Source organism: Curcuma longa, chromosome 19 (assembly GCF_044706935.1).
Source record: "Curcuma longa cultivar G26 ecotype Majalengka, Jawa Barat chromosome 19, ITB_CL_G26_1.1, whole genome shotgun sequence".
Taxonomy (NCBI): Eukaryota; Viridiplantae; Streptophyta; class Magnoliopsida; order Zingiberales; family Zingiberaceae; genus Curcuma; species Curcuma longa.
The window spans coordinates 1,174,271-1,196,063 of record NC_133879.1 but is presented as its reverse complement, the minus strand read 5'-3'; the positions used below and the strand labels follow the sequence as shown (position 1 = coordinate 1,196,063).

General features: G+C 34.9%; 1 protein-coding gene and 1 pseudogene across 3 annotated transcripts in view; both read right to left on the bottom strand.

The window, feature by feature from the left end:
- Nucleotides 1-2,934: 2,934 nt before the first annotated feature.
- LOC141812543 (uncharacterized) overlaps nt 2,935-21,793 on the bottom strand; it is a 42,156-nt gene continuing 23,297 nt past the window's right edge. The window contains exons 6-9 of one of the 3 annotated variants that reach the window (XM_074700538.1): nt 13,681-13,834; nt 13,397-13,582; nt 3,501-3,565; nt 2,995-3,069 (exon numbers count right to left, since the gene is read on the bottom strand). In XM_074700538.1, coding sequence (XP_074556639.1) covers nt 3,545-3,565; nt 13,397-13,582; nt 13,681-13,834 — 361 coding nt within the window. In that variant the 3' untranslated portion in view covers nt 2,995-3,069; nt 3,501-3,544. Of the gene's footprint in view, nt 3,070-3,500; nt 3,566-13,396; nt 13,583-13,680; nt 13,835-21,793 lie in introns of those variants that run through there. The other 2 variants (XM_074700537.1, XM_074700539.1) reach the window with 2 other exon arrangements.
- On the bottom strand, nt 7,636-11,614 carry LOC141812684 (uncharacterized; annotated as a pseudogene).

The window sequence follows — 21,793 nt, the reverse complement described above, 5'->3', positions numbered from 1 at the left end:
CTTCATTGTATCTTATACGAATATACAAATTTATCATAAATTCATAGCTAACATGCTGCATGCATGACACTTTTTATTAGAGTTTACCGCAAGCATTCTATGATCCATGTAATTAACCTACAATGAACATTGCTAACCTTCCCATGCCCACTCAATGTCTTACGGTGTCTCCAAGCTTCATCTTCATATCACCTCTCCCTTGACCCAAGTGTCTTCTAGCCTTCCTCTGATATCTAGTTTAGTAATGGCCCTCCAAATTCCAACAGTACTACTACATGCACCACTATTAATTCCTTACTCAACATCCTTGTTGTGATGCATTTAATATGGTTCATGTTGCCTCCGATGAACATCCTCTCTACCCCAATGTGTCTTCAAGTCGATCTCTTGTTAACAACCTTATAACTTTTAATATCACACACTTGACTCAATGCCCTTCGTGTGATACATTACATTATTCCTTGGTCTTCAACTTGGCTTTTACAGATTAGAATGAGCTACTCCATCCTTGTGCTATGAAATAGGGGATAATATCCATAGCCTATATATATGCATGGATTTTCATCTGTTAATCTATATATCATTTGTTTATCATTATTTGTTAACATATCATCTATCTATCTACCTATGACTCATCATTTAATTTATCAATACATTTAAACAAGTTTTAAAAAGAAAGAAAGAAAAAAACAATAAATCCTCGATGGCTAACCCCACCCTTAGCTTGTTAAAGAAGTGCCACCAATTTTCTTGTAGCCTTCTGCGCCGATTCCACCGTCGTCATGGCTTGCTGCTACGACCTCGATTGGCTAGCTGTTCTTCGAGCAGTAGAGGCTACTGCACAAGACCAGCGACGTACGTGCTTAATTACTGTTCATCTTAGTTCTTCCTTGACAGCGATGTCATTGTACTTGGCTGAACAAATGGCAATGGCACCGGCAGTCGAATATAGATATAGGTCAATTATCCGGCCGTTTAAGCTTGTGGAGGTCGTAGCAGCAGGCCACAGCGATGGTGTATCAATCTGTGCGAATGGAATAGTAGAAGTTGTGGTCATAGCTAACTGCTGCTGCCAATGATGAGCAGTGGCTGATGGCTCGACTAGATCAATGATTGAATGATAGAACATGACATGGCCACCGTATGAAGTTAACAACAATTGATTATAGATAGATTTGTTACTAATTATGCAAATCTAAATCTTATGATAGATTTAATCAACACTTCCAAAAAATTATTGATCAGCAAAACAAAATAAAGATGGCAAATTGTTGGTCCCAGCTGCAAAATCACATCCTTAAATTTCATTTGCCAGTACGTACCGTGATAATGATGTTGTGTGGGCGAGCAGACAATTGGCAATTCGAGGTACATGGCGTGTCTGGGCCACATTTATCTCTCACTTTCCAGTCCCATATATCGTGCATGGTGTGAATGAACGACGACCCTTCCTCCTATTGTTATATATAACGAATGAAGACTCGCAGGCTCAGATCTTCCAGATATATCATCCAGAGAAAACAGGTGAAAACACATGTACAGGAACAAACACTAGTCACTGGATGCTTGCTTTGCATTCGTTGCTTTCAGATTTTGCCCATTCCAGAGGGCTGCTCCGAGTCGGGAGGGCAGCTAGCGTGCGTATAATGCACGGGACCAAATTGCGACTGCGACGAGAGAGAGAGAGAGAGACAAAGACACAACATTTACTACCGTATTGACTATGAACGTATGTGTTCATTTTGTGCCCTTAGCTTTTGTGAGTTTCATCTCGTCGCGGACGATGGGCATGATCCTTCCTGGTCCTGGACGCTGACGTTTGTCACCTCCATCCACCAAAAAGACAAAGAAAATATTTGCTGCGTATTAAATATGTGTCCATTTTGTCACCTCGTCGTGGGCGATGATCGCGATCTTTTCTGGTCCTCGATGCTGATGTTAATTTGTCATCGACATCCCAATTGCAAGAGAATTTGCTGGTCTGAAGTCTGATGAACCTAATGAAAAGTAATTTCCGAATGCGTTCCTATTGCTGTAATTTAAGCGCGTCGCGATTTTCTGGAGGCATTAATTACATGATGCTGTGTTTTGCCGGCCGGAGTCTTTAATCCAACGGAATCTCTCCATCGCTATGATGCTGACTCCGGTTCGTATCTAGACGAAGCAAAAAGTAGATAACAGGTTAGAGGTCACGAGATTGATACAGCAAATTGTTAAATATTTTCTAAAATCTAATTTAATATTTTCAATTTAAGTATTGTATGCTATCCAGATCAATAATTCATAATTATTGATTTGTGTGAAAATTCAAATCGGTATTTTTAGTGAGTTGGTATACGTCACGTGGACATCACATCGATATTTAATAGGTATTTAATTTTTAATACAAATTGTAAACGCTATATTAAATTTAAAAAAAATAATAATAATAATATAGTGCACTAAACTAGGAAGATGTCCTGAGTTTGTAAGATAAATCATTTCATAATGTAAGAAAGCATACATAACAAAAATATCCAAAATTTTCATCATAGTGTAAGATTATTTCAACAACAGGCAATAAAAATAAAATGAATCATTCGTCGTTAACTAACCAATGGATATGATATGCCTTGAACCTGAGATTGGATGCAAAGAAATGGCTGACTTCTGCACCATCTCAATTGTGTTACAATCTTAGTTTAAATAGAACCTCAAAAAAAAAAAACAAGTATTACTCATTTCTTTATCCGTTCCAATGAACTTAACTTCATACATGCACAAAGCCTAGTTATTAAACGTAAAAAGTCAGTTTCATGGACAAGTAAATAGATTTTATTTTAAAAGAACTTCTCAGTTTTGCATAATATTTTTACAAGAGGGAGTAGGTAACATTAAGACCTGCAAATAACCATGAGTAGAAGCGGATAGTTCCAGTACTGGCTTAGCACTGTTGAAGTTGAATAAGCTTCATCCATCACATCCAACCTTTGAGCCGGGATAAGAGAATAAACGAGATGCATTTTGGAAACTTAGCTCAGCTAGTAGTTCCTCGGGCATTTCAAGCAACGTCGAAACATAATTCAAAACCTGAAAGATGGTCATTATATTTATTAATATCACATAATTGGAGAGTAGGGTGAAACTTAGTGTCTGCTCCTCCAAAGTATAGAAAAGTGAAAATTTGAGTTGATATGAATAAAAGAAAGTTTTCATTTTTATTTATATTTACTCATTTTTCTATTTTTTTTATTCGGCCACTTTTTCATCTTCTAATGGAAACATACAGATAGGATTGCGCCAAATATTAAACCAACAAATAAAATATATAATATTATTTCTTTTGCACTTTTGCAACAAATTAAGAATTATGCTCTCGACAGAAAAAATGAAAAAGCACAAACAATCCAAATTGACCATATTCCTTAACAAAAGTTTAATCTGAACATAAACCAGAAACCCCCAGCTAAAAGAAAAATGAGCTTCTGCAGTATAACACTTCAAGCGTTTCTTAGAAATACCTGAGAAATGAAAAAACAATGCTCCATCTATGCCTTCCTCATTCCTACGATGATGTTTTGTACTCCTGTGTAGAATATATGATGAGTTTTGTAAAACTCCAAACGAGACCTAAAGTGATTATTTCCATGAGATGCGACTCTATATACATCTTTATCAAAAGCTAATATCTCTTATATGAGGATATTTATATATAAAGTTGCAGCCAGAAGCTATACCCTTGTAAAAATCCTTATGCAGAATCAAAGTACCAATACACTACCATCAATGCGCACAATGATGTTGCATTACCTAATATTGTGTATGTTTTAGATGTTGAATTTTAAGGTGGTGTACTCTAAGACTCAATTCATTTTAAAGCGCACATCACTAACTGCGCACTACATTACATCTAAATAACAAATCTAATTTTACTTCTTTTCATTTAAGAAACTTTGGTATTTTGTGGGGATTATTAGAAAAGAGAAACATCCAAAAGCTCTCTAAACCTTTTTTTTTTATCCCACATCATGAATTTGTTTTTCAAACTCTCTCATACATTATCCCTTGTTTCTTTTGTAAGATGGACTCACTAATAAGCTTTTAGAATTATAATTATATTTAATTTTCCTGAGAAGGGGGCATGAGAACACGTAGGGTCAGACCTTAGGGGAGGCCCAAGAGGCCTCTACCAACTACCTAGAGGGCCCAAAAAAAATAGTATAGGTTAGTTATAGGCCCAAAAAACTAGTTTTAATTTTTAACCCTAGATAACCTAATTATCCAAGCATATAGAGGGCCTAAAAAAATTTTGGACCACTTTTAAATCAAAGTTGTAAAAAAAAGTTTAAAAAATTTACAACGCATACATGCCATAATGTGGTGATGGCCATGCGGTGATGTTGATAGGGGGCGAATCGGCAATACAATCTGTTTCCTTTAACAATGTTTTCCTTCATTTAATCGAGAGTCAAGAGGCTTTTTATTTTAATTTTTGTTAATTGTGGTATTCCATCTGACTCGAGATCTATTTTCTTTCAATTTTAATAGATATGCTTTCTTTCTTATGTAACGTGTTCAATCTTATTGGGTGTTGTGAGATTTAGGAACTTTTTGATTTGCTCCACTAGGCTAATAATGTGTCATACTCTTTTTATTTTTGTTGCTTAATTAATTAATTTGGTCGTGTATATTAGTTTTCCCCTCCTCGATATGAATTCATAAATTATGTGCAGATCAAAGGCCTCCTAGACCTCAACTAATTTATGAACAGCAGCCCCCAAAAATAAGGTTTAGAGGAGGAAGTAATAATGAAATGTGGACACTTCCTTCGGCACAACAGCAAGGAGGAGCAATGTTTGTGATCCCAGAACAAATTGGGTTTTTTCATGACGTATTCTCACGCTGGGAGTCAATTACAAAAAATCATATTGCAAGTCAGACTTTCACTGATGCAAGAGACAAAGCTGAATATATAGAAAATCTCCTCGGAGAAACTGAGAAGCTTGTATGGATACAGTGGAGAATGAGCTACCCCCAGGAATATGAAGCTTTAATTAACACAAGTGACGGGAGAGATGGCACTCAAAATATATTATCCCAAATCAGAAGAGTTTTCTCATCAGAAGATCCAGCTCAAGGATCAACAGCTATTCAGAATAAGGCATACAAGGATCTAGAAAAGCTATCATGTGACAATGTCAAAGATATCATCAGGTATTTAAATGATTTTAAAAGGTTGGCTTCAAAAACTGGGAAGACTATATGCAGGTCCTGAACTATCAGAAAAACTCTGGCTAAAAATGTCAGATGATCTTGGAGATAGAATGAAAGCTGCATATGATGAAAAATACTCTGGACTTACAGTTGGTGTTCTTCCTAGAATCATTTTTGCTTATGAATTCCTTGAGCAGGAATGCAGGGATGCTGCCTACAAGAGGAATCTAAAGAACTTATCATTTTGTAGACAAATTCCTATTCCAGGATACTATAAAGAAAAGGGATCCAGGACATATGGGGTACGAAGATCAAAAACACATAAGGGCAAGCCACATGAAACTCATGCCAGAATAGAGAAAAGAAAGCATCTCATCAGAAATAAAAAATGTAAGTGTTATTTATGTGGGCAGGAAGGACATTTTGCACGAGAATGCCCTAACGAAAGAAGAAATGTGAAAAGAGTTGCTATCTTTGAACAACTGGATATCTCTGAAGACTACGAGATCTTGTCTGTCCAGGAAGGAGAAGATCAGAGTGACGCAATTTTTAGCATTTCTGAAGGAGAAAAAGGCAATGAAGATTTACAAAGATCTGTTCAGACTCTTTTAATTAATGAAGCAACATTTATACTTGGGCAGGTTGATGGAGGATATAAACCTCAGGTAAAGGTAACAGATGAACAACTCAACTGTCAACATGACTGGCATCTAAATGAAGTAATAAGCCTTCCACAGTCAAGTAACTGCACCTGCTGCAAAAGAATGACTTTACAAAGAGCAAGAATTCATTGCCCAAAGTGCATGATTACAGCCTGCAATTTGTGTGGGCCTTACTATTTTATGAAGCCAGTACCTGTGGCACCTTCTGCACCAGCACCATTTCTGCCTTATAAGCTCCTTAAGGAACAACAGTATTACATTTCTTGGTGTGAAGGAGAAATTGAGAGGCTTAAAAAGGAGGTAAGCTTTTATAAGGCTCAATATGAGTTAATTCTAACAAAGGATTTGACATAAGATTTTCAGAATTTAGGCTCAGGAAAGGAAAAAGAAATTCCGGAAGAAGAAGAAGAGGAATTCACTAATGCAATACTCGGAGAACAGGTCAGTAATCTAACTGGAGGAGAACCAAGACAGGTAAAGAATATGCTTTATAACCTGTTGGTAGAAATAGACATTCCAGGAACTCCGAAATTGTCACTCAAGTCCATTTTAGACACCGGAGCCACTACTTGCTGTGTGGATAAAAATTCAGTATCAGTATCAGCTTTAGAAAAGAATACTTTCATGGTAAAATTTAGTGGGATTAATTCTCAACAGACAGCTGATATGAAATTAAAGCAAGGAAGAATGTTTGTGGGCGAAAATATATTTAGAATTCCATATACTTACAGTTTCCCAAAGATTCTAGGTGATGGAATTCAAATGATCATTGGCTGCAATTTTATTAGAGCCATGCATGGAGGAGTACGAATTGAGGGAAATGTGGTAACTTTTTATAAGCATATTACCATCATTAACACTTTACCCTCTGTTACTTCTGCTGCAGCTATAGAAGAGCTAGATTTGGATGAAGAAGAATATATCCAGATTCAAGGGATGGTTAATTGCTCTATTGGGCAATCTCAAAAGAAATTCAGAGAGCAATTTGGGCCACTTCATAAGGAATTACGAGAACAAGGCTACATTGGGGAAAATCCACTTCAGCATTGGGAAAAGAATCAGATAGTCTGTCATATTGATATTAAAAACCCTGATTTCATTATTGAAGATAGACCGCTTAAGCACTTGACACCTTCTCAAAAGCAGGCTTTTTCCAGACATGTTAAAACTTTACTGGAACTGAAGGTTATTAGGCCCAGTCAAAGTCGGCATAGAACTACTGCCATTATTGTTAATTCAGGTACTACTATTGATCCTAAAACAGGAAAAGAAGTTAAAGGCAAGGAGAGGATGGTTTACAGACTTTAAAACTTCACACAGAGGACTTAGAACACTTATCGAAGTAAGGCTTGTAGTGTGATGCACTGCGTGCCTTGCAACGATGACACAAACAGACTTATATAGAGAGAACTTGAAGAAAGAAAGTGGGAATCGGGTACTCATGGGGCCCCATTGACATTCCCATCATTCATTCCTTTACAGATGTTCTCCACTTACACACCAATAATGCATACCAATAATACATTACTTTCCTGGATGGACGGCTCCCCGAGGCTCAATCCATTCAGGAATCTTTTCACAACTCATGCCATATGCTATCCTCCACTAAGTAGGATAAGGAGGAATCTTATTAGGTACGTACTGAGTGCTTTTTAGTGGTCCACCATGCCCGCACTTGTCGGTTTTGCTGCTTTATTGTAGTTTGAAAGAAGCGGTTCGGATTGTTGCGTCGCGAGTAAGGTTTGATGCGGCTTCCAGCTGGTCATTGATTTGCGCACAATCAGACATCGTTGCAAGGCACGCATGCATTAAGGCGCTTATAATTAAAAACCATCCTCTCCTTGCCTTTAACTTCTTTTCCTGTTTTAGGATCAATAGTAGTACCTGAATTAACAATAATGCCAGTAGTTCTATGCCGACTTTGACTGGGCCTAATAACCTTCAGTTCCAATAAAGCTTCAACATGTCTGGAAAAAGCCTGCTTTTGAGAAGGTGTCAAGTGCTTAAGCGGTCTATCTTCAATAATGAAATCAGGGTTTTTAATATCAATATGACAGACTATCTGATTCTTTTCCCAATGCTGAAGTGGATTTTCCCCAATGTAGCCTTGTTCTCGTAATTCCTTAAGAAGTGGCCCAAATTGCTCTTTGAATTTCTTTTGAGATTGCCCAATAGAGCAATTAACCATCCCTTGAATCTGGATATATTCTTCTTCATCCAAATCTAGCTCTTCTATAGCTGCAGCAGAAGTAACAGAGGGTAAAATGTTAATGATGGTAATATGCTTATAAAAAGTTACCACATTTCCCTCAATTCGTACTCCTCCATGCATGGCTCTAATAAAATTGCAGCCAATGATCATTTGAATTCCATCACCTAGAATCTTTGGGAAACTGTAAGTATATGAAATTCTGAATATATTTTCGCCCACAAACATTCTTCCTTGCTTTAATTTCATATCAGTTGTCTGTTGAGAATTAATCCCACTAAATTTTACCATGAAAGTATTCTTTTCTAAAGCTGATACTGGTACTGAATTTTTATCCACACAGCAAGTAGTGGCTCCGGTGTCTAAAATGGCCTTGAGTGAAAATTTCGGAGTTCCTGGAATGTCTATTTCTACCAACAGGTTATAAAGCATATTCTTTACCAGTCTTGGTCCTCCTCCAGTTAGATTACTGACCTGTTCTCCGAGTATTGCATTAGTGAATTCCTCTTCTTCTTCCGGAATTTTTTTTTCCTTTCCTGAGCCTAAATTCTGAAAATCTTCTGCCAAATCCTTTGTTAGAATTAACTCATATTGAGCCTTATAAAAGCTTACCTCCTTTTTAAGGGAGTATTTGGTTTGGTCATTTTCTGTTTTCATTTTCTTATTTTCTAGAAGTTAACTGTTTGTTTTGTGTTTTCCAATCTCATTTTCTAGAAAATGAGAAGTCATTTTCTAAGAAAACAGAAAATGATAAAATATCATTTTCTATAGAGAATGAAAACTGCGACTGAAAAATAGAAAATGAGAAAAGGCGGCTACAGTGCCGCACACCTTCTCATTGTACGATTATTTTAATAAAATAATTTATTAAATTAATAAATATTATTTGATAATTTTATTTTTATAAAATAATTCATTAAATTAATAAATATAATTTGTTAATTTTTTTAAAATTTAAAATAAATTTATACATATTAATAAAATAATTATTTTATTCATTAAATTAATAAATATAATTCTTTAATTTTATTTTTTAAAATTAAAAATAAATTTATATTTATTTTAATAAAATAATTTATTGAAATAATAAATATGTTTTGATAATTTTATTTTAATAAAATAATTCATTAAAAATAATTATTTTAATAAAATAATTCATTAAATTAATAAATATAATTTATTAATTTTATTTTTTAAAATTTAAAAGAAATATATATATTAATAAAATAATTCATTAAAATAATTATTTTATTAAAATAATTCATTAAATTAATAAATATAATTCATTAATTTTATTTTTTTAAAATTTAAAATAAATTATTTTTAAAATTTATAAATATTAAAATTAAAATGTATTAAATTAATTAATTTGATTTCAGTTAGATTTCACAATACATTTGAAGTTATGTAATGTTGTATTAGAAGGTCAGGTTTGATCCCTTTCTAATATGGTTGATCTCCTTCTTATATGATTTTTCCTTTTACATGATAAGATGGCATTTTTATTAAAAATATCTATTTTATTTATAATTTTTTATATTAATAAACCAAACACATTTTTCAAGTTTATTTTCTAGAAAATAGAAAACAGTATATCATACCAAACGTATTTTCTATTTTCTGAAAATTAGATCAGAAAATAAAAAAATAGAAATAGAAAATGAAAAATAGAAAATAGAAAAAATTTTCCAAACCAAACGCCCCCTAAGCCTCTCAATTTCTCCTTCACACCAAGAAATGTAATACTGTTGTTCCTTAAGGAGCTTATAAGGCAGAAATGGTGCTGGTGCAGAAGGTGCCACAGGTACTGGCTTCATAAAATAGTAAGGCCCACACAAATTGCAGGCTGTAATCATGCACTTTGGGCAATGAATTCTTGCTCTTTGTAAAGTCATTCTTTTGCAGCAGGTGCAGTTACTTGACTATGGAAGGCTTATTACTTCATTTAGATGTCAGTCATGTTGACAGTTGAGTTACTCATTTGTTACCTTTACCTGAGGTCTATATCCTCCATCAACCTGCCCAAGCATAAATGTTGCTTCATTAATTAAAAGAGTCTGAACAGACCTTTGTAAATCTTCATTGCCTTCTCCTTCAGAAATGCTAAAAATTGCGTCACTCTGATCTTCTCCTTCCTGGACAGACAAGATGTCGCAGTCTTCAGGGATATCCAGTTGTTCAAAGATAGCAACTCTTTTCACATTTCTTCTTTCGTTAGGGCATTCTCGTGCAAAATATCCTTCCTGCCCACATAAATAACACTTACATTTTTTATTTCTGATGAGATGCTTTCTTTTCTCTATTCTGGCATGAGTTTCATGTGTCTTACCCTTATATGTTTTTGATCTTCGTACCCCATATGTCCTGGATCCCTTTTCTTTATAGTATCCTGGAATAGGAATTTGTCTACAAAATGATAAGTTCTTTAGATTCCTCTTGTAGGCAGCATCCCTGCATTCCTGCTCAAGGAATTCATAAGCAAAAATGATTCTAGGAAGAACACCAACTGTAAGTCCAGAGTATTTTTCATCATATGCAGCTTTCATTCTATCTCCAAGATCATCTGGCATTTTTAGCCAGAGTTTTTCTGATAGTTCAAGACCTGCATATAGTCTTCCAGTTTTTGAAGCCAACCTTTTAAAATCATTTAAATACCTGATGATATCTTTGACATTGTCACATGATAGCTTTTCTAGATCCTTGTATGCCTTATTCTGAATAGCTGTTAATCCTTGAGCTGGATCTTCTGAAGAGAAAACCCTTCTGATTTGGGATAATATATTTTGAGTGTCATCTCTCCCGTCACTTGTGTTAATTAAAGCTTCATATTCCTAGGGGTAGCTCATTCTCCACTATATCCATACAAGCTTCTCAGTTTCTCCGAGGAGATTTTCTATATATTCAGCTTTGTCTCTTGCATCAGTGAAAGCCTGACTTGCAATATGATTTTTTGTAATTGACTCCCAGCGTGAGAATACGTCATGAAAAAGCCCAATTTGTTCTGGGATCACAAACATTGCTCCTCCTTGCTGTTGTGCCGAAGGAAGTGTCCACATTTCATTATTACTTCCTCCTCTAAACCTTATTTTTGGGGGCTATTGTTCATAAATTGGTTGAGGTTTAGGAGGCCTTTGATCTGCAGGGGATACCCAGGGGGTCCCATAGCAACATCTTGTGCTGGTGTATATGGGGATGTTACTGCACTTGTTGAGGAGTAAAGATGCTGCTCTTGATTTCTGACTTCCTGGTTCCTTGCAAACTTCCTTAATATTGGATAATCAAATTCCGCATTTACTGCTATAACTTGAGATGAATCCCCTGGTTCCTCTTCTTTCTTTTCTTCTTCATCATCGCTTTCACTTATCCACCCATAGCAAGGAAATTTCTTAGCTATCTTAGCTTCTCCTTTAGCTTCTTTCTTTTCTTCTTCTTTTGATATAAATGGATACCCACCACCTTTTGATGCGAACGGATTAATCCATTGTTCTGGAGTTTCATCATCATCATCCCATCCCGTTGGAATGATAGGGATATTGCTAATTGGTGGCATGGAGTAATCAACCAAGTAGTCAAATTTACCACTAGGCTCGCCTAATGGTGCCCATACTTTTCCCCGTCTTATACCTGAAATCCCTGCTTCAGTATCCCATTTTGGTCCTTCATCTTCTAATTCTGGTTCTGATTCCTCAGTTGGTTGCTTAATTGACTTGAGAATGTGAGAGGCTACGGGGAGATTCTATAAAGTTGGGTACTTGGGTTTTATAAAAATCATAGAAAAAAATTAGATAATTCTTTTGTTGTCAAAACTTCAAGACCCATAATATTTAAGTGATTATTTAGAATATTTTTATTATATTATATACATTTTGAATATTATATGTTATTTAACATTTTATGTTTTAATTTATATTTTATAATCTGTTTTAGAAAAACATCTCATTAATAAAAAAAATAACTACGTTTTATTGTTTTAGGAGGTTCATTTTTTAAAATTCACCTCAGGCTTAAAAAATTATCTAGTACGACCCTGAAAACATGTAGGCAGTTGGGTATCTTGGGCTTAATTTCAAATTTTTTTTTAAATTTCAATATGTTTACTTCTGTTATCCTTTATATTAAGAAATAAATTTAGTCTAAGTTCACATCTTATTTATATTTATCCAAATAATAATACGATCTCCAATCAAGACTTACTCTCAAAATAAACCACAAACCGGAGAGATCAGGCATGCTTCTTCTATTATGTAAGCTTAGTCCTCATGATCCATAGCTACATTTTATCATATTCTACTATACCAACTCGAATCTTATCATATTTGAATTTGACTAGATTTGAATAGATTCAAGTCTACCACCTGTTGGATAAATGTAAAATATCTTTCACTCTCTCGAAAACAATATGCTACTTAGGTTTCTAGAATCTATGACAAGATAACCATTTGTAGTTGGCATAGGCATTATCCCCCTTGTAGTACATAGATCTAGGTCACCCTATGTGAAATGCCGACATCTTGCCTTAAAATAACAATCACCTCTTGGGTCAATTTTAATTAATTTTGATTTTTCCTTTATATTTTTGTCTAATTTTTGTATGATATTTATTTATTGAACTTAGAACAAGATTATTTGTTTTGTTTTTTTAGACGTTTTACATCACAGAACTAGAAGCTGGCACCACATCAAGATCATATGCTAATTTATGCTCCTGCAAGGAACTCTTCAATGTCAGGAATTGCAATGAGTTAAATAACTAAAAAAATTTATGCATCATTGATCAATGTTAGGAATTCATATGCTAATTTATGCTTTCATTGAAGCATGTAGATAACATTAACTAAGAGAATTGAAATGGCTAGATGTTAGGAATATCAAATGTTTAGTAAATTGGCAAGGCAACTTTTATGATATTTAAACTCAGTATTATCCAATGCAACTTTACTGAACATTAAACTATTAAACAACAAGTAATGGAATCAAGATATATTGCTAGGGTAAAATCATGTTCCTTTGAGCCTAGGAAGTCGGCCTAGGAAGTCATAGGAGGATGATAGACACTGATATTTGAATGTGCAAAATGAAATGATGAATAGATAAAATATTTTATACATAAATGACAATGAAGGATGAATTAGTATAGTTAGTTACCAAATACCACAATATTCATTCTTTTTGTTTTGTTTATTTCCCCTTATTGCAACTCCAAGATTAAATTGTAATATTGGCAATTTATATATTCTTCACAATGGCACAGTGATATGGATTTTCCATGCTGAACTGTTGGGTAAATTGCTAGAGCATACCACATTTGGTTCACTAAAAAGAAAAAACTTACACTATGAATGTTAGCAGGATGATTTAGTCCTTCCCTTGACAGACTTGCTGGCTGTGGAACAGAACCTCCAAATTGTTTTTCCAACTCTGCTATGGGAACAGCAGGGATTGAAAATAAAGGATTTGTTTTCAATCTTAGCAATCCATCAGGCGCATCAGTCTCAATCAAAATTCTGTCTTTAGGTACCTACATAAGAAGTAATTGGTTTAAAATCAGTGATCATAGAAACTGCTTCTGAAGGAGTTGCTTAGTACTAGCATGAAACATTAAAGTGTAATACTAACTGACTGGACGACTTTCTTTGCTTTCTCTGGCTTCATGGATGTGAGATGCCCAGAAAATGAAAAATACGCACCCAACTTTGCTAAACCAGGGACCAACTCAGCCGACCCTATATAGGAGTGCAGAATAACGCCTGCTTCAAAAGGCCCAGTACAGCTGGTCATTCACATAAAATCAATGTTGAGATGTTACAGCATAGGTAAAGATATCGAAAGATATAAATGCACTAAGAATCTACCTCAGGTTCATTGTTGCCATTTATCAGAAAAACAAGTTCTTAAACAATTTAAAAGCAATGACGATGTACATTTGATTTTCAGTACATTAACAAAAACTGAATTATAGACTATCACGAACAATGCAAAGAAAATCTTAGATTACTGAATTTGAAGGCTAGTTTCCACCCAGTAAGCAGATCAACTTTCAAAGATATCCAGCTTTGATGGAAATTCTGCCTGTAGCTCCAAGTCCATCTTAAACAGATAGTCTACAGTCAATTATGCCATCATGCACAGATACTGGTACAAAGTAAACAGTATGGCTATCCAGTAATCCCTCAGTCTATTACAAATTTGTCATGCTATCTCACTTGTTCTTAACAGGACAGAATGCTATTAAAACCATACCTTACAATATTAGAAAATATCTTATATCAATCTTTTCTATTTTCTTATATTAATTATATATTATCTTTTCTACTTTTTATTTATTAAATTTCATTAAAAAAAAGTATTATGTCCTCTAAACCCTAGACTTAATCTTTTATTGATGTATATATATATATTGAACAATGTTCATAAAATCAATTAATTAATTCCTCCAAATTTTCTTAATATGGTATCAAAGCCAACCCTAGCCGTGTCTTCAAACCTTATCTGTCATTCCAAATCCTAGCCTCCTCTTCTCTTCCATTATTCATCAATGCTGACAAGTCTTCTCTTCCATTGTAAGCACCGTAACAGAGAGGGTCATAAGATTAAAAACTATCGGACTCTAATGTTTCATTGCAAACACTGTGATAGAAGAGGGCATATCGAGGATGGATGCAGATACAAAAATGGCATGTGGCCATCCAATACCACGGGCAATCGACAAGGTCGATCACAACAACAACGTGGATTTAGAAGAATTACAGCTAATGTAGCAAATTCTCCTCAATCTACACAAGTTTATCCACAAAATATTAACAAAACAAGCCAAGTTCGTGAGCAACTTCATCAGATTTCCCATGGCCTATCAATGATAAGCCAATACCATAATGTTGGTAATAAAAAACACTTATGCAAATGTGACAGGTCCGTCTCCTTTTCTCGATGCTTCGATTAATTATGTATTCACTAAGCCTTGGAATTTGGATAGTGGGACCACCGATGATTCCACACTTTCACTAAAACACAATCATCATCGATACCCATCATTAATTTACCAACCGGATCTACATCCTCAATCACTTTGACTGATACTGTACCTTTCGATTCTGATATTACCTTAGATGATGTTGTGTATTCCTAGTTTTCACTTATATCTAATTTCTCTGAGTAAAATTACCACCACCCTAAACTATCATGTCATTTTCCCCCACCTTTTGTGTCCTACAAGACTTGACTATGGGGAAGATATGGTTTAGGGAAACAACATGGTGGTCTCTATAACATGCTTCCGTTGTAAAGAACACCGACCTGTCATCAAGCTTCACATCATTCCCATCTATGGCATATGCATCTTGGGCATCTATCACCATTTCGCCTTAAATTTGCTTCTTCATTATTACCTTCAGATAATATTTCTTATGACTATGATTGTACCATTTGTCCCATGGCAAAACAACAACAACAACAACAACCAAGCCTTATCCCACTAAGTGGGGTCGGCTATATGGATCCTTTTACGCCATTGAGCTCTATCTCCTATTATATCATCATTTATATTTAAATAAATTTTATCTTGTTTTATTGTTGCTAACCAAGTCTTTTTTGGTCTACCTCGCCCTCGTTTGATATGCGTATTTGTCATAGTTTCACACCGCCCAACTGGAGCATTTATCGGTCGTCTAAGTACATGTCCGTACCACCTTAAACGCATTTCACGGAGTTTTTCCTCAATAGATGCAACTCCAACTTTCTCTCTAATGCTCTCATTTCTTATTCTGTCCATCTTCGTATGTCCACACATCCATCTTAACATCCTCATCTCCGCAACTCTCATCTTTTGCTCATGTGCTCGAGTCATAGCCCAACATTCAGCGCCATATAACATGGCAGGTCTAACTGCCGTTTTATAGAACTTTCCTTTAAGTTTTAGAGGCACTTTACGATCACATAAAACACCTGATGCTCTCCTCCACTTCAACCATCCTGTTTGTATTCTATGTAAGACATCTCTCTCAATCCCTCCATCGGCTTGCAAAAATGATCCTAAATATTTAAAACTCTCAGTTCCAGACAACTCATCATCTCCTATTTTAATACTTGTCTCATTACGTTCAACAGAAGGGGAGCCTTGGCGCAACGGTAAGGTTGCTGCCATGTGACCTAGAGGTCACGGGTTTAAATCCTGGAAACAGCCTCTTGCCAAAGGCAGGATAAGGCTGCGTACAATGGATCCTTTCCCCGGACCCCGCATGGCGGGAGCTTCGTTCACCGGGCTGCCCTTTTTTTTTATTACGTTCAACATTGCTAAACTTAAATTCCATATATTCTGTCTTTACTCTACTAAGTCTAAAACCTTTCTCTTCTAGTGTTTCTCGCCAAGATTCTAATTTAGCATTTACTCCCTCACGTATCTCATCTACCAATACAATATCATCTGCAAACAACATGCACCATGGTACGGTATCTTGAATGTGTCCAGTAAGTTCATCCATGATTAGTGTAAAAAGATAAAGACTTAGAGCTGACCCTTGATGTAACCCTATCTTTATTGGAAATGCTTCAGTTAATCCCATGGCAAAACAAACAAGAATTTTATTTCCATTAAGTTCTATATCAACTCATGTTCCATTTGATTTATTACATTGTCATATCTAGGGTCCTCAGAAAGTACCCACACAGGCATACGATTCTTCCTTACTATTGTAGATGACTTTACAAGATGCATATAGATATACCATATGCAACACAAATCTGAAACCTAAAACATTTTGAAATTTTTCATTGATTTTGTTCATACTCAATTCCATGCATACATCAAAGAAGTCAAAGTAGATAATGGTTCTGAATTCTTGGGGGGCAGCCCAGTGCACGAAGCTCCCGCCATGCGGGGTTCGGGGAAAGGATCCATTGTACGCAGCCTTACCTTGCCTTTGGCAAGAGGCTGTTTCCAGGATTTGAACCCGTGACCTCTAGGTCACATGGCAGCAACCTTACCGTTGCGCCAAGGCTCCCCTTCTTCTGAATTCTTATCTATGAGAAATTTTTTTTAAAATTTCATGGCATTGAATACCAACGCACTTATGTTTATACTCCACGGCAAAATAGAGTTGTTGAAAGGAAGCATCGTCACATTCTCATTTTAGCACAAGCATTACTTTTTCAATCTCATTTACCTTTGCATTTCTAGGGTGGAATATGTTTTAGCTGTGGTTTATCTCATTAATCGGTTACCATCTTCATTGCTCTCTAATAAAGCACCTTTTGATCACACATTGGTGACAAGCTATGAATACAAAATTAGAAGCATTACAACTCAAAACATGGAGCCTCGTCCCCTACCCATTGATCATAAACCAATCGTTGCAAATGGGTTTACAAAATCAAATATAGGCCTGATGGCACCATTGATCTCTACAAGGCTCGTCCCGTTGCTGAGGGATATAATCAAGTTGAAGGCGTTTGACTATTAAGAAACATTATCACTAATAGTTAAGCTTACAATAGTTTGATGTCTCGTTACTATCACTACTGCTCGCCATTGGTACATACACCAATTGGACGTTCAAAATGATATCCTCCATGGAGATTTACATAAAGTTGTTTATATGGAACCTCCACCTGGTCTTCACCAACAAGGGAAGAGCATTGTATGTCGGCTCAACAAGTCTCTTTATGGACCTAAACGAGCATAAAGAAATTGGTTTTCCACATTTTGAAACACTATTTTAAAGGTCAGTTTCCAACAATCAAAACTTGATTATTCACTTTTCACCAAGGCTCAAGGTATTTCTTTTACAGCAATTTTCATATATCAAAGATCTAGCAATTCTCATGTATCAAAGATCTTGAAAACTTGAAATACTTTTTGGGTATTGAATTCTCCTCCAAAAAAGGTATTTTATGTCACAAAGAAAGTATGCATCAGGCATTCTACAAGATTCAAAACTTCTAGGCATGCGCCCTAGCAATTTTCCAATGGAGGAGCATAAAATTTGCCTTGAGAGCTTTTTGTGATTCAGATTGGGGAGGTTGTCGTGCCACAAGAAGTTTGGTTACAGATTATTGCATTTTTCTTGGAGATTCTCTCATATCATGGGAATCCAAGAAGCAAACCAACATCTCCAAATCAGCTGAGGCAAAATATCGAGCCATGGCTAACACATGTCTAGAGGTAACTTGGCAACTCCTATACTATTATTCTACGATAGTGAGACAGTTTTGCACATTACAGCATGTTGAGTATTGCTTTTTATAAAGAAAAATAAAATAAAATATATCAAATTAAAATTTTGCTAAAACTTTTGGATCGATAAAAATAATCAAACCAAATCGTTGAACACGAAATGAGGGCATTGAATAGAAGTCAAATTGGGTTCGGATTTAATCCATCGGGTAGGCATAGGCACGGAGATAAGAATTATGTGGGCTCAAACCGGGATCAATTTGGATTTGATTTGGCCAACTTATGGTCAAATCAAATCTTAAATGGGATTAATCGGTTCGATCAATTTAAAACAAATTAGGAATTTTTGAGGAATTTCTCTTTTCTCTCTAGTTTTCTTCCTCCCAAAGCCCCACCGCCGCATGCCACGAAGCCCCTCACGCCGCCTCCTTCTTCCTCCTCCCTATTTCTTCCCCTTCATTTTTATTTTCTCTTCACTCCTTCCAGCAATAGAACCCTCTCCTTTCTCTCTTTCCTTCTCCAACAGAAGCAGCCCCTTCTTTTTCCCTTTCCGGTCAACAGAAGCAATTCTTTCCTCTTTCTCATTCTTCTGCTGCCATAGCCACCTGCAGCAGCTGCCGGAGCTAGCCAAGGTCGCCAGCGAAGAAGGTAAGGTTTCCCTCTTTCTTTCCTTTCTCTTCTCCTTCCGTTCTTTTATTTTTTTTATTTTTTATTTTTGTTCAGTTCAAGCAATACAGAAGCATCAACATAAACATTTTCCTTCTTTTATTTCTCCAGCAGCTCTTCCCTCCTCCAACAACCCAACAGCAGCTTTCTCTTCTCTTTATTTTCTCCCTTCTCCATCAATTTTGTGCAAGAGGACCAGCAATAATAACCTTACTGCCCTTTTTCCAGCTGGCCACCACATTCCTCTCTTCCAACATTAGAAACCTTAGCTAGAAATTTTAATCAAAACATATAGTCGAGGAACCTCATAAATTTCGATGTGAAATGGTGGTAATATTGCTGTATTGAATTTATTTTGAAGGAAATAGCTCGTAATTTATTTTAGTGAACTTAGAATTAGATTCTTTTGTATCCTACACAATTTATATTAATGTTGTGGTGTAGGTTTGAATGAAACATTTATAATGATTGACAAATGGAAGAAAAGACAAAGATTGTATTTTTTTTAGAATTTCTTGGGTTGACGAATGTAGAATTAAATAACTTTGTCAGTAATAGATGTCAAATAGGAATTTAGAATATATCGAGGTAGTGGGATCAACATTGATCCGTCAACTTCAAATTTTAGTTCATTTTCAGATTTTGTATTATTATTATTGGTCGATATTTCAAATTTCTAAGTTATTTTCATATTGTGTTTGTAGATACGAGTTCGAATGGAGCTCAGTGACCAACCAACACTCGAAGCTTTTGTTGTATGAGGGTAAATCTATCCCTTGACTTCTTGTATATATTCCTTTGTTCACGTATAAATAGATTAAAAAAATGAATTATATATGCTTATATAATTGTTTTCAAAAAAGGGATTAAAATAATATTTAAAATAGTGAAATGGGTTTTAAACTAATTAAATCATTGGAGGGTAAATAATTGATATTACTTCATGTTCGCATATGAGTTTTATATGGGAATTAAGAAGGGAAAGGAAAAGGTTATTTTAACATTTTAAAATAGATATTCTTAATTACTCTTGAGTTGTTACCTATTTTTTAGATGAGAGCTGCTTTTCCCCCCTCCCGTCTGACAGCCCCCCCCCCCCCCTCACCTCCTCTCTCCCCCTTTCAAATGACATTTCTATCCTCTTTTTTTATTTTTTTAAATTTTCATTTAGTTTTATTTTTTTAATTAATTTTATTTAAAAATAGCTCTCATATATTTTTAATTTTATTTAGTTTTTATTTAGTTTTATTTTTTAATTAATTTAATTTATTATTTTTTTCATCAATACGATATTTTTTTTCCAATTTTATTTAATTTTTATTTAGTTTTATTTTTTAATCAATTTTGTTTATTATTTTTTATCAATACTTTATTTATAGAATTTTATATAAATTTTATTTAGTTTTATTTTTTAATCAATTTTGTTTATTATATTTTTTCAATTTTATATAAATTTTATTTTTTAATTAATTTTATTTATTATTTTTTTCATAATACTTGTATTTTTTTCAATTTATTATTTTTTAAATTTTGTTTTTTTATTGATTTTATTTTTTTGTTAATCAGTTTTTTTATCAATTTTTTTATCAGTTTTATTTTTTTGAATAATTTTTTTATATGTTTATAATCTTTTGTTTATTTTTAGTTATAAATTTTAGGAGTTATTATTTATAAAAAATTTAAAAAGTATAAAAATATGGATCAAAATAAAAATTATATATTTAAAACTAACAAAAATACTAACAATTAATAGTGAACACATTCATAATTTAAAAACAAATATTTTTTTCAAATGCATAGTACATGTAATAATACAAAAAAATACGAAAATATATAAAAATAGAAATTTTAATCAATATTGCCTCCAAATTCTGCTCCTGACGCGTTTGATGGTGGTGTACCTATTACTTCGTACCACAAATGAACACGTGTCCTATAACGAGTGACCTATCCTTTAGCTTCATATGATGAATGTTGCCACCACCACGTTGAAATGGGTGGTACAGGATAATGAGGATGTAAGAAAACTTGTACGAAGTGATTGCCAACATGAGCAATAGCTATTTCTCGACGCTCTTGGTTTGGAACTGGAGGAGTTCTTAATGGCAAGTGAGTAAAACAACTCCCAACATTCTCACCAAATGTATGGTGATGTGCTTCCGCAAGTGCACGGAATATCGCCAAGTAATAAAAAGATCGAATCCACAGGGACCGTGGAACTACTTACTAAATCTAGCACAAAAAGGTGGAGAGAATATAGATCATGAGTTGTGTGGGGGAGATGGGAGTGTTTTAAAGTGCTTTATCCTAAAAGTCGGAGAAAGGGATCGACTGTGACACTTATGGGTGAAGCGATCCTAGGATTTCGGACTCCTCAGAGAATGGATTAATCGACTTGGATCCTCTACCTTTCCTCAATAACTGTTCAATTGTAGGAATGTCAACCAAATTATCCAATTCAACCTCGTCAGGTATCCTCGAATTAACTCATTGGTGTTCTTACGTCACTCGTTATTGGTTTGAAACGGTTCTAGAAGCCCGGTTCAAGGTCTGCCCGTGTCACTCAGGCGCCCCGGAAATACTAAAAGAACCTTATCCACTGTCACTAGATACCCTTTTACGGATCTCTCCCCAATAACGAATGACCGCTAACTATTCCTCATAAGAATTCAACTATGTGTTAGGAAATCCTTCGGAATCTCGCCCGGTTCAAGGTCTGCCCCTTTTACAGAGCGCCCCGGTATACGGCCTAATGATTCCCCAATTCATAGTAAATCCCTACCCTCATGGATTCACACACACACAATTTATCATCAAGTACAAGCATAAATCCACAAAGCAATTCACAGTATTTCATAGAAAACGGTAGATTAATCAAATCCAAGTACAATCATC